At 40.5% G+C, this 13210-nt stretch overlaps 1 protein-coding gene across 1 annotated transcript in view; it reads left to right on the top strand.

The window, feature by feature from the left end:
• USP10 (ubiquitin specific peptidase 10) overlaps positions 1-13210 on the top strand; it is a gene marked incomplete at its 5' end in the record, with an annotated part of 72768 nt that overhangs the window by 26593 nt on the left and 32965 nt on the right. Inside the window, one exon of the mRNA XM_081217112.1 lies at positions 7516-7584. Within this exon, the coding sequence (XP_081073238.1) occupies positions 7516-7584 (69 nt within the window). The remainder of the gene's footprint in view (positions 1-7515; positions 7585-13210) is intronic.

Raw genomic sequence — 13210 nt, 5'->3', positions numbered from 1 at the left:
TTTTTTCTTATTTGTTTAAGGTAAATTTTACTGTACAAGCAGTATTTCTGTTTGCCATTTTGGAACAGTGTGGTTAAAAAATGCTTCTTCAGGGCCTCCCTGGTGGCGCAGTGGTTGAGAGTCCGCCTGCCGGTGCAGGGGATACGGGTTCGTGCCCCGGTCTGGGAGGATCCCATATGCCGCGGAGCGGCTGGGCCCGTGAGCCATGGCCGCTGGGCCTGCGCATCCGGAGCCTGTGCTCCGCAACGGGAGAGGCCACAACAGTGAGAGGCCCGCATACCGCAAAAAGAAAAAAAAAAAAAAAAAAAAAAAATGCTTCTTCATAGTAATGCTTCCTGTAATTGTTTTTGAATGATGCAGATGATTTTGATAAGCACTGAAATGATGTCATAGCCTCCAGGTTTATGTGGGGTATTTTACTATATCACTTCCCACAAATGTTTGAGTGGTTACCAAAGAAACATGACTTTCTTTGCCTATGAAAGAAATATTTACGTTTTTTTCACACTCACTGTGATGGCAGGAAATTGTCTTTTATTCTTAATCTCCCCATACTTGAGACCTCAGTGACTTGACCTTTGCTGACCTTTGAGAATGAGCTCTCCAACTATCAGGCCTTTCTTTATCTGCAGTTACTATGTTTCATTTGAATTCCTATTTGAGTCTAAGAAATATGTGTACAGATACATAGGAGAAAGATACATGTAGTTTATCTGCCATGAGCATATGGGAAATACTCATTGTACAGGAAATAGAAATCCTAACCAAAACTCTGGACAGTGAGTACCTTGCAGAGACGCTGATAATACCAGCTTTTTAGCAACCCCCTCTGTTATCTCAGTCGCAAAACTGAAAGGACTGTTTTTTATATTGTTGAAATGTAACTACTTATTTTAAAAAACTCATGCATTTTAAAGATAGAAAGTAGGTCCGATTAGGGGCAAGAGGATGTGATTCATGTGTGTTTTGTTGGAGTTGTTTATTGATATATGTGGGTTGGTGTTACAGGAATTACATTGGAGTTCAGAGCAGCTCTGGCTAGCAGTTTGTCAGGTGTTAAATGATACTTTAGCGTTGCATATTTGATAGTTGGCAGTTGCTTATGGTATCTTTTTTGGATTAAATGTTTTCATCAAGTCCTAGTCTGTTGTCAGGGAGATCTTGAAACTAACATAGATGCAAACACAACTTTGCAAAATGTGTATATTTGAATAGTTGTACAATGATTTGTTTACATTGACTTTTTACAATTAATATTTTGAATAGATAGTTATTTATATGGTTCAGAACTAAGAACTCTGAAAAGATATACGCTTATTTATATGGTTCAGAACTAAGAACTCTGAAAAGATAGATGCTAAGAAATCTCACTCCCCACTCCACTACCTCCACAGGGATCCGCCCCGCCCCCAACTCTGAATAGTCAAGGGTTTTACTCCCTTCTTGGTACTCTCTCCAATATCTATCTCTTTATGCAAACACAAATCAATATTTCTGTTTTCCTCCCTTTTTTTTTTTAACCTAAAGAATGTTTTCTATTTAACAGTGTCTTGGAGATTTCTTTTTTTTTTGCCATGAAAATTTCTTTGTTTTTTTTTTAACATCTTCATTGGAGTATAATTACTTTACAGTGGTGTGTTAGTTTCTGCTTTATAACAAAGTGAATCAGCTATATCTATACATATGTCCCCATATCTCCTCCCACCCTCCCTGTGTCTGGAGATTTCTGCTCTCTGTACTTGCTCCTTCCTCAGCCCCACCCCCCACCCAGTGAGTTTGGTGTGTGTGCTGTTCGTTTTGTTTTGGCCTCACCACACGGCATGCGGGATCTTAGTTCCCTGTGACCAGGGGTTGCACCCGTGCCCCCTGCAGTGGAGTCCTCACCACTGGACTGCTGGGGAATCTGTGCCCTGCCCCCCCCAGCCCCCCACGTGGATTTTGTAATCAGGTTAAAGATACATATCCGGGAAGTTGTTAACTTGAAGTTGTAATGAGAAAGCACATTTAAAATCTATAGCAAAGTTTTTCAAATAATACTTTACAAATAAAGAATTAAGTAAAAATAGTAAAATTGAAAATAATAGAAAAAGGCTTTCCCTGGAGCCTTTCTTCTCTGACTGTTGACCATGAGGTTGCTCCCAGCAGACTGGCACAGGGACTTGACAAGAAGGCTTGCAAGTGGGGGGGGGGGTTCTATCGCCTCTCCCCCTCCATTGACAAGATTTTATTAAATCTTTAGGAATTTTAATTCTCTTATTGGATTGGCCAATTTCTCTTTTTTAAAAGACGTTATATAGGAACTCAAAGAAATTTACTTAGAAATGTGATTTAAATGAGCATTTCATTAATATTTGTTTTTCCAAGACAAAACCAGCCTAGGGACTTTGCTGGTGGTGCAGTGGTTAAGAATCCACCTGCCAGTGCAGGGGACATGGGTTCGGGCCCTGGTCCCAGGAAGATCCCACATGCCATGGAGCAGCTAAGCCCGTGAGCCACAACTACTGAGCCCACATGCCACAACTACTGAAGCCCACACACCTAGAGCCCGTTCTCTGCAACAAGAGAAGCCACCTCAATGAGAAGCCTGGGAACCTCAACGAAGAATAGCCTGCGCACAGCAATAAAGACCCAAAGCAGCCAAAAAAAACAAACAAACAAAAAAAACAGCCTAAAGAGAATAACTTAGACCCAGCAATCCCACTGCTGGGCATATATCCAGAGAAAACCATTATTCAAAAAGACACATGCACCCCATTGTTCATTGCAGCACTATTTACAATGGCCAGGTCATGCAAGCAACCTAAATGCCCAGCAACAGACAAATGGATAGAGAAGATGTGGTTCATATATACAATGGAATATTACTCAGCCATTAAAAGGAGTGAAATTGGTCATTTGTAGAGAAGTGGATGGACCTAGAGACTGTCATACAGAGTGAAGGAAGTCAGAAAGAAAAACAAATGTCGTATATTAACGCATATATGTGGAACCTAGAAAAACGGTACAGATGAACCGGTTTGCAGGGCAGAAATAGAGACACAGATGTAGACAACAAACGTATAGACACCAAGGGGGGAAAGCGGGGTGGGGTGAATTGGGAGATTGGGATTGACATATATACACTAATATGTATAAAATTGATAACTAATAAGAACCTGCTGTATAAAAAACAAATAGATTAAATTAAAAAAAAAAAGAATAGGGGCTTCCCTGGTGGCGCGTGGTTGAGAGTCCGCCTGCTGATGCAGGGGACACGGGTTCATGCCCCGGTCTGAGAAGATCCCACATGCCGCGGAGTGGCTGGGCCCATGAGCCATGGCCGCTGAGCCTGCGCGTCCGGAGCCTATGCTCCACAATGGGAGAGGCCACAACAGTGAGAGGCCTGCGTACCGCAAAAAAAAAAAAAAAAAAAAAAAAAAAAATAATTTAGCAATCCTATAGAACCTTCAGTTCTCATCCTAATGTCTTCCCCACATTCTGAATTAAAGTAGTCACTTAGAAGGTAGAGTGGATATCTTTTACGTGGACAACATTTCTACTGTTGGTCTTAAATAAAACAACATGAGTCTTCATGTTTGCATTGGGCTTCACAGCTACAGTGTCAATCATCTTTTGGATCCTCTTTGTTGCTGCTCATGTACCTCCTGAATTCATTTTCTGGAATTCTTAAGCAGCCCACCCCACCCATCCCAAGGGTGTATGAGTGTCAGAGAATTATTTTGCCTTTTGCACTTGAGTAATAAACTATAGAATAGAATTCTATGAAAACAAAAAATACTTTTTTCTTGGAACTTTCAAGGCATTGCTGTCTTGCTTTGTATTTATTTTGTTGATTCTACGTTAAAATCTTCTGTTGAGCTTGTAAATTTTGTAATTTAAATTTAATAATTTTCTGATTTCTGTGAATACTTTCTGGTTCTGTAATTGGTCCTCCCTCTTTTTAAAAACAAATAAATTTATTTATTTATTTATATTTTTGGCAGTGTTGGGTCTTCGTCGCTTCGCACAGGCTTTCTCTTGCTGCGGCGAGCGGGGGCTACTCTTCATTGTGGTGCGTGGGCTTCTCACTGCAGTGGTTTCTCTTGTTGTGGAGCACGGGCTCTAGGCGCACGGGCTTCAGTAGTTGTGGCGTGCAGGCTCAGTAGTTGTGGCGTGCAGGCTCAGTAGTTGTGGTTCCTCGACCAGGACTCGAACCTGTGTCCCCTGCGTTGGCAGGTGGATTCTTAACCACTGCGCCACTGGGAAGTCCCGGTTCCTGTTTTTAAATAAAAAAAAATTTTTTTATTTGTCTGTACCCGGTCTTAGTTTCAGCATGCAGAATCTTCGTTGTGGCATGCGGGATCTAGTTCCCTGACGAGGGATCGACCCTGGGCCCCCTTCATTTGGAGCATGGAGTCTTAACTACTGGACCACCAGGGGAAGTCCCTAATACGTCCTTTTTTTTTCATGGCAATCTGCTTATTTTACCTGCTAGAATTTCTTTCAGGATACAGATTAGAATTTGAAGTTCTTTTCTGTTTCCTATATTTTGTTTATGCAGATTCATTTCACCCTCATTTTAATAGTAACTCTCTTTATTGCTGTTGATTGCTCCCTCATGTGTCTTGTGATTTCTTGTTGTCCATTCACATTCAAGGGCTGAAATCATTAGTATTTTCGTGGGTGTGTTCCCTTGGCAGGTTGGAAGTTTACTATTTCTCTAACAGGCTTGCCCTGTGAATATTTCCATTCCCCCTAAAAGTTCCCGTGTGCCTTTTTAAAAATAATTTCTTCCCCAGACCTTGACAACCACAGGTCTGTTTTCTGTCCTTAGAGTTTAGCCCTAGAATGTTATATAAGTTCAGTCATGTAGCTTGTGGCCTTTTAAGTCTAATTCTTCATTTAGTGTGATGCTTTTGAGAGTCACTGAGTAGTAGTTCATCATGTAGATGTATCACATCCACCTCTTCTTGATAGACATTTGGGTTCTTTTCAGTTTTTGGTAGTTATGAATAGAGCTGCTGTAAACTTCAGCATACAGGGGTTTTTTGTTTGTTTGTTTTGTTTTGTTTTTTGTGGACATAGGTGTTCATCTCTCTTTGGTAAGTACTTAAGAGGGGGCTTCCTGGGTTGTATGGTAAGTAACTTTATAAGAAAGTGCCGAACTCTTTTCCTGAGTGGCTGTACCCTTCCGCATCCTTAGTTGCTTCACATCCTTGCCAGCAGTTGGTATTGTCTGGAATATTTTCTCCCATTGTATCGCTCATCTTTTTTTTTCTTCTGAGTAAATTTAAAGGTTTATATCTAGACTTACAGATCTCTCTGCAGTGGGACTATGAAGGCATGCCAGGCAGCAGTGTGATTTCTTCCCCCACCCCACCTTTCTTTCTTGTCATTTAAAGATAACTTTCCCTTCCATTGCTTTGTGTTATGCTGGAGTGAAATTAAAATAAGCTTTCCCCCAGTTTTGGTGATAAGTCTAATTAAGCTGACAATATTTCAGAAGTATTTCAGAAGAAGACTGTTTCTAAGTTGTTTTTGGGACTCTGCATTTTCATCATTACTGTCAGTGCACAATTTCTTTGTGGACTTTTGCAAGTATACGTAAATATTATGTCAAGACGTTTTTGTTTTTAATATATATTCACGGTCTTGGTAGCTACTGTGAAAGAGCCCTCCAAAAAATGTTTTCCCCAGAAATACTGGTGCATTCCTTTTTTAAAAAAATAAATAAATAAATTTATTTATTAGGCTGCGTTGCGTCTTCATTGCTGTGCACGGGCTTTCTCTAGTTGCGGCGAGCAGGGGCTACTCTTCGATGCAGTGCGCAGGCTTCTCATTGCTGTGGCTTCTCTTGCGGAGCACGGGCTCTAGGTGCACAGGCTTCAGTAGTTGTGGCGCACGGGCTTAGTTGCTCTGAGGCATGTGGCATCTTCCCAGACCAGGGATTGAACCCGTGTCCCCTGCATTGGTAGGCAGATTCTTAACCACTGCGCCACCAGGGAAGTCCCTACTGGTGCATTCTTACCAACAGATTTTGAGACTTGGTTTCCATTTACTCAGTTATAATAATGATGGTTATTATCTATTTATATATGTTTAGATACTGTAAATTTCCCCACAAGTTGTTAGACTGCAGTTCTGTTAGAGGAACCACGACTCTGCTTTTGCCATTTTTATATCTAATACCGATTGTTGTGCATGACACTTAATAGGCTCTAAATAATTATTAAGTGAGTGATTCTCTGTTGTAGAAATCAGGTCATACTGATTCTTATCAATGACTTGTTTCTTGAAGCTTCAGGGAGAATATGAGCTGCTTGGCACTCGTCAAACTTACTTCCTTGCGGGTTAACCAGTTTTTCAGAAAGTAACGTTCAGAATCCTATGAAGTGAGAGTTCACAGCGAGGTTTGTGTCTGTTGAACAATATGTTTATCTGTGTATCACGTTCCAGTGTACTTCTAAGGTAAAAAAATTACACATATATTTTTAAGGTTCATCCACCACAGTCATTAACATTTCCTTTTTTTGGATTCCCCTATCTTCCCGTTGGAACCACGTTTTCTGCTTTTCTTTAATATGTATGGTAGGGAAAGCTGAAAAGGAGGTAGTGACATGAGTCAGCCGAAGGGTAAATGGAACAACTAGAAATGTTTGTGAACCAAAACAATTCTCCTGCAAGCAGGAGTCTACTTACAAGTTTGATGTACAGAGTTGACCTGTTTCAAAGTGTTGCCGAGCTGTGGTCCTAAGCCCCGGCTGAGGCCACCTGTCTACACCAGGGAGGTTCTTTTTCTGATCAGATTTTTGCAGCCAATAACAAAACTGATGCTGAGACTGGAACGGCACAAGCTTTATTCAATGGCCAAAGAATGGAGAAGCAGGAACCTAGTTCCAAATCAACTTCTCAACGCAATTTGGGCAGAGGTACCAATATATAGGAGGGTCAAGGTAAAAGAGAGGGATTTGGAAAGAGTGGGAGGAATATTCATGACTTACTAGAGAACAGGGGTGTGGTTTGGACCTGGTCCTTGTATGGACTTTCTCAGTTGTCATGGCAGTCCTCAACTGCGGTGCTGGTGGGTGGGTCATTTAGCTTATGCTCACCTATTACCATGAGAATGTAATGAGACTCAACTTCCGCCGGAAGTCACATCCTCCGCCATCTTGGGCCTTGTTGGTTCTAACCAGTTGTTTTTTCCTCTTTGCAGCTTCCTCCCGAAACTTAGATAAGAATAAGGTTTCTATGAGGGAGGGGCAGGGACATGATTCTGGGGCAACAGCCTTGGTAACAAAAGTAAGCTCTGTTAACCTTAGGCTGTTCTTTGACAATTTATGGAAAACCTAAGTATTTTATTATTTGTAATTGGAAAACACTCCATCTAGAAATCTGTTGCAGATCCTTGATTTGTTTAACGGAGAAAGGGTCTTAGGGGTTCTGGCCCAATTATTCATAGGATTGAGATATAACACTTTTTTTCTGAAACTGTATGATTTGTGTATTTTATGTGATCAGTAATTCTCTTTTTTTCAGTATATTTTTGGAGATTTTAGCCCTGATGAATTCAATCAGTTCTTTGTGACTCCTCGCTCTTCAGTTGAGGTAAGACACAACTTTGTTTTATTGAGTACGTGCATTTAATTGATGGTTATGTGTTAGTTCTGTTTTTTAATTTATGCCTTTTGTTGAGGAGTTCCAGCGTACAGAAGAGTGTAGAGACTAACATGAGAAATGACTGAACCCACCAATCAGATTTGACTACTCTTTTTTTTAAACATTTTGCTATATTTATAAATAGCAAAGCATTACAGTGGAAGCCCCCATTGTATCCTCTCATTCTTCTTCTCCAGAAATGCTGACTCTGCTGAAATTGCTCAACATTGTTTCCTGACTATGGTTTTCGCCTTGTACTACGTACATATGTATTGATAGATAGTACAGCGTATTGTTTTTGTGGTTAAAAATGTCACATAAGTGGCTTCATACTGTATTCATCATTTTGTAGTTTGCTTATTTTAAGTTAAATATTCTTTAGATTTATCTGAACATTTTGTTCTTGGTCTTTGATTTTAATTGTTAAATTTTTTGTTTGTTTGTTTTGGCCGCGCCCTCCGTGGTTTGTGGGATCTTACTTCCCCGACCAGAGCATGATCCTGGGCCCACGGCAGTGAAAGCACTGAGTCCTAACCACTGGACCGCCAGGGAATTCCCCGTTAACTGTTAAATATTGAACATACCTTTTCCCCTGTTGAGGACTATTTAAGACTGTGCTTCTTCCACTGTTACAAAAATGTGGCAGTAAACATATTTTGTCATGTCTCCTCATGCTCCTCTGTGGGTTTCTCCAGGAAATATTCCTAGGAATGGAATTGAGAGGCTCTGCAAGGAATAAGAATCTTTAGTTTTATTACAGACTTTGCATCTGCCTTCTAAGTGGTTTTAACAGTCTCCCTTCCCATCAGCAGGGCATGAGGGTTTTTAGATCTCATTTTTTAATACAATTCTTCTTTTTTCTTTGGAGCTGCTTTGGCTTTTCGTTGCCGTGCACGGACATTGAAGTGGCTTCTCTTGTTGCGGAGCACAGGCTCCAGGCACACGGGCTTCAGTAGTTGTGGCTCGCGGGCTCTAGGTGCGCAGGCTTCAGTAGTTGTGGCATGCGGGCTCAGTAGCTGTGGCTCGCGGGCTCTAGAGCGCAGGCTCAGTAGTTGTGGCGCATGGACTTAGTTGCTCCACGGTGTCTGGGATCTTCCCGGACCCGGGATTGAACCCGTGTCCCCTGCATTGGCAGGTAGATTCTTAACCACTGCACCACCAGGGAAGTCCCTAAAAAAATTCTTGCTAATTGTCAGCATAGACATAGTTAAAATTTTTGTTAATCTGATGGGTAATAAATGGATCTTCATTATTTTAATTTGCATTTCGAGATTACAAACAATTGAGCACCGTTACATTATTCATATGTCTGTTGGCAGTGTAGATTTCTACTTTTCTGTTAATTACCTGGTCTGTACCCCTTGTCCATATTTTTATCAAATGGCTTATCTTTTTTTAAATTGATTTATAAGATTAATAATCTTTGGGAGTACATTTTTAAGTTTTAATGTTAAATGTATTGATTTTTTTCCCTTATGGTTTGTGGATTTTTTGTTTTTTTAAAAATATCTTTAAGAAATTCTTCCTTTCCTTGAGGTAATAAAGACATTTAAAAAGTTTTAAAGTTTTTGTTTCCGTTTAGTATATAATGAAACTGAGATTGTGGTGTTGATCTCGTGTGTGTGTGTGTGTGTGTGTGTGTGTGTGTGTGTGTGTGTGTGTGTGTGTGTGTGTGTGTGTGTGTGTGTGTGTGTGTGTGTGTGTGTGTGTGTGTGTGTGTGTGTGTGTGTGTGTGTGTGTGTGTGTGTGTGTGTGTGTGTGTGTGTGTGTGTGTGTGTGTGTGTGTGTGTGTGTGTGTGTGTGTGTGTGTGTGTGTGTGTGTGTGTGTGTGTGTTTTGGGGATGTTAACCTCCCCCCACCCTATGGCAATAGCAAGTTGTCCCAGCACCATTCACCCTTTGCTGGGGTGCCACAGTCAGGCCGCACGTCTCGACATGGGCTCAGTGGGTTCTGCTTCCCCTGTTTTAATTGCAGCAGCTTTACAATCAGTCTTATGATAGGACAGGCACCCTTTTATACTTACAGGTATTTTGTCTCTTATTCATCCATAACTCTTCCCTAGGAATTTATGATAAGCACTTGAGGTTCCATGAAAAATCCTATTGAATTTTCAGTTGGAATTGTGTTAAAATTATGCATTAATTTGTAGGAGAGTTAACATCTCTATGATAGTTTCCTGAACAGGATTGTGCTATATCTCCACCCAGGTCCTCTTTTATGTCCACTCTTCATGTGATTGATGGTTACTATTTTAGTTTAATAAAAACTTATCTGGAACATTTTTTCAGATTGATGTTTTAAATATGAAGACTGTTGAAATTGCATTGAAAAGGAGAAAAGGGAGAAGTAAGTGTATATATTAAGTAAAATCTTAGTTAACTTTTAATGAAATCTAACTAGCCTTTTAGACTCCTTAATTTTGGATATTTGCATGCATATTAGCTATTCATGTATGGAGTTCTTTTGTTCGTTAAAATGGGGCAGGAGAAGTTAAGTGCTTAAAATAGGGTTAGGGTCTGGGTGGGCCACCTACATGTGACCTTGGCAAGTCCTTGGCTCTTCACCTTGGCTTCTTGAATTCTAAAATTTTTTAGGATTGTGGAAGTAGGACTAAATGAGAACATTTTGAAAGCATTATGTAGGCTATGCAGATATAAGAAAGATTTATTACTTGTTTTCTTCACTTTAGGAAAAAGAAAGATATCAGAGGAGATAAAGCTTATATCAGGTTTTATTTTAGAAAATGAACAAATTCAGCTCAATGCCATCTCTGTCTCTTGTGTTTGTTGATGTTAGCAGTTATGATTTTAAGAAATCTAAGGATATGAGCTGGGGAATAGTGAAAGCTAGATTATATATTGTATTTACTCAGGCAATAAAATGTATCTATGCATTTTAGAATTCTGTGGAGTAAGGATTGAAGTTTAGTCTTTAATGATTTAACAAACAGTTAGTTAGGACAAACATAATCAAATCCTATATTCCCCAAGTGTTAGTGTTAATTGACGTTGTACTCTGTGTACTATACTAATGATTCAAGTTTTAAACAGTTTCTGTCTTGACTCACGCTAAAATATGGTGGTACTTGCTGGGAACGCCACAGTCTAACTGTAACTGTGCTCTTTGTGATTAAGAGTTTAAAAAAACAATAAAAGCCCAATTCTGTACTTTATAGCTTGTCTCAAGTGAGTGCGTGTGTGTGTGTGAGTTTGTGAGCGCCTGTTTGCAAGTAAGTGTCAGAATAAAAACTTGGGCTTTCCTGTGGTATGAAAATGGAGAATGTACAATATATCAAGTCTAAAGAGCTGGGTTCCTTTCTCCCTTTGCTACTTAAACAGGCTTGATGGTCTTGGGCAGTTCCCTCCATCTCATTGTGCCTTTTTTTAAAACTGTAAATTTGGAAAGTGGAGGATGCTTATTTACCTCACAGAAATGTTGGGAAGCCATTAATGTATTCTGTAGTATTTCATGTGTACCAAATGTTAGTAGATACGAAGGATTTTGATAGTAAAGTTACATCAAACTTTTAAAAAATATTTATTTATTTATTTGGCTGTGCTGAGTCTTAGTTGCAACACGTGGGATGTTCAGTTGTGGCATGCGGGATCTTTAGTGGTGTCATGCGAACTCTTAGTCGTGGTATGTGGGATCTAGTTCCCTGACCAGGGATCGAACCCAGGCCCCCTGCATTGGGAGCACGGAGTCTTATGCACTGTGCCACCAGGGAAGTCCCCAGACTTTTTATTTGTGGAAGCTGTAGTTGTGTGTCATCAGTGTTTGGGGGGAGGTATGACAAGTGTTGACTATCAGAATCACATATGGTCCAGTAACCTGCAAAAGAGAGACACAGGCTAATTAACATGATTAGGCTGAGTTATCTTTCTCACTGTATAATTATTATAACACAGGGGGCTGGGTTATAATAGTAATATCATCACATGGGACATGGACTGCTTAATGGGGGTGGTGTGTGGTTGCACTGGTGGGTGAGGAATGGTTATCTCTTTCCACTGCATAATCATGTGTTTGACCTTTTATCTCAAAGGTAAAATAATTGCACCTCATACCTTCACAGTTCCTTCCATGTGGCCATGGCATAAATTAGAACCCTGTCGTATATTTTTTTGGCTATTAGGAACTTTAAAGTATTTTTTCTCTGCTTGGGACCAAGGACTGAGAAACCAAATTTGAGAAATACAGGGTGTTAAATTGTAAAAACAGTCTTTCTACAAAAGCATCATACCTCTCAACTGAGAGTTTTGATATCTTTTCTAAAGCTGTCTTCCAGTTGATAAGCCAGGGCAATGTAAAAATGAATTTCTCCAACTGGAAAAAATATACAGTATACTTACTGAATAAGCGTATTTTGAGCTCCAGTCATAATCCTGTTATATTGGTGTTCAAAAATCGGGGGAGAATGCTTATTGTTCTTGAAACTTTCCAGAAACTCAACATTGGGCAACTCATACTCCTCAACCAGCCGTGGAATAAACAAGCCCAGGATAGCATAGTGCAAGCTGTAGAGGTGTGTGCGTGCATGTGTGGGTGTGTATAGTGATGCAGAGTTAAGACAGTTATTCTCAGTGGTTTGGTGTCTTATTGGGATTTCAGAGGGGAGATTCAGGGTTCATGAGGGTCTTTTAGAGAGAGCACGATCAATAAATAGTGGCGGCACCCAAAAGATTGTACAATATTACCTTCTTAGTGACGGGCCCGGGTGCGGACCTCACAGTATGATAAGCACTGTTTTCGGACTGAGTCGATCCGAGTTTGTATCTGTTGTAACCAGATTTCTTTCTTCTTTTTTTTTTTTTGCGGTACGCGGGCCTCTCACTGCCGTGGCCTCTCCCGTTGCGGAGCACAGGCTCTGGACGCGCAGGCTGAGTAGTTGTGGCTCACGGGCCTAGCCGCTCCGCGGCATGTGGGATCTTCCCGGACCAGGGCACGAACCCGCGTCCCCTGCATCCGCAGTCGGACTCTTAAACACTGCGCCACCAGGGAAGCCCTAGATTTCTATTTTTTACACTGCTCAGTTTGCATTTGTGTGTGAGATTTTATATTTTTGCTGTGCTTTTAAAATTCTCTCTTCTTATAAGTAACTATGAGAACTTTGAACACGTCTTACACTTTTATTCTGCTGTGTATTTATTATACCCACTTACCACAGACTAAGGGGCATCTTACAAGTGACAGAGGTTCATTGCATTAAAGGTGCCGTGTATGAGGCTATAGAGTAAAAATAAAACACACATTTTTTCTGTGCCTGAACTCACTCCAGCATTCAGTAATTCCCACAATTATGCACTTACCAGATTAGTAAGTCAAAATAAATGTCTTAAATACACTAACAGGAAATGGTAGTATTGCCCTGGCGTGTGCCAGGCGCTCTGTTCTCAGATCCTGCCTCTACCACTCCCTAGATTTTGTGGAAGTGCAGTGTGATTTTAAAAAACAAAGTAAAATACTTTGAGCACCTTACAACTGTGTAATTTTCATCACCAGGGGGCACCCTAGTATCACTGATGGAAACAAAAAGGCAGTTCGGTGTATGGGCGTTTGCTAAACGTCCTGCGTG

This window comes from Mesoplodon bidens (genome assembly GCF_964165515.1).
Source record: "Mesoplodon bidens genome assembly, chromosome: 18".
Classification (NCBI taxonomy): Eukaryota; Metazoa; Chordata; class Mammalia; order Artiodactyla; family Ziphiidae; genus Mesoplodon; species Mesoplodon bidens.
Note: the sequence above shows the minus strand (reverse complement) of the source record. Positions and strands in the feature narration are given on the sequence as shown.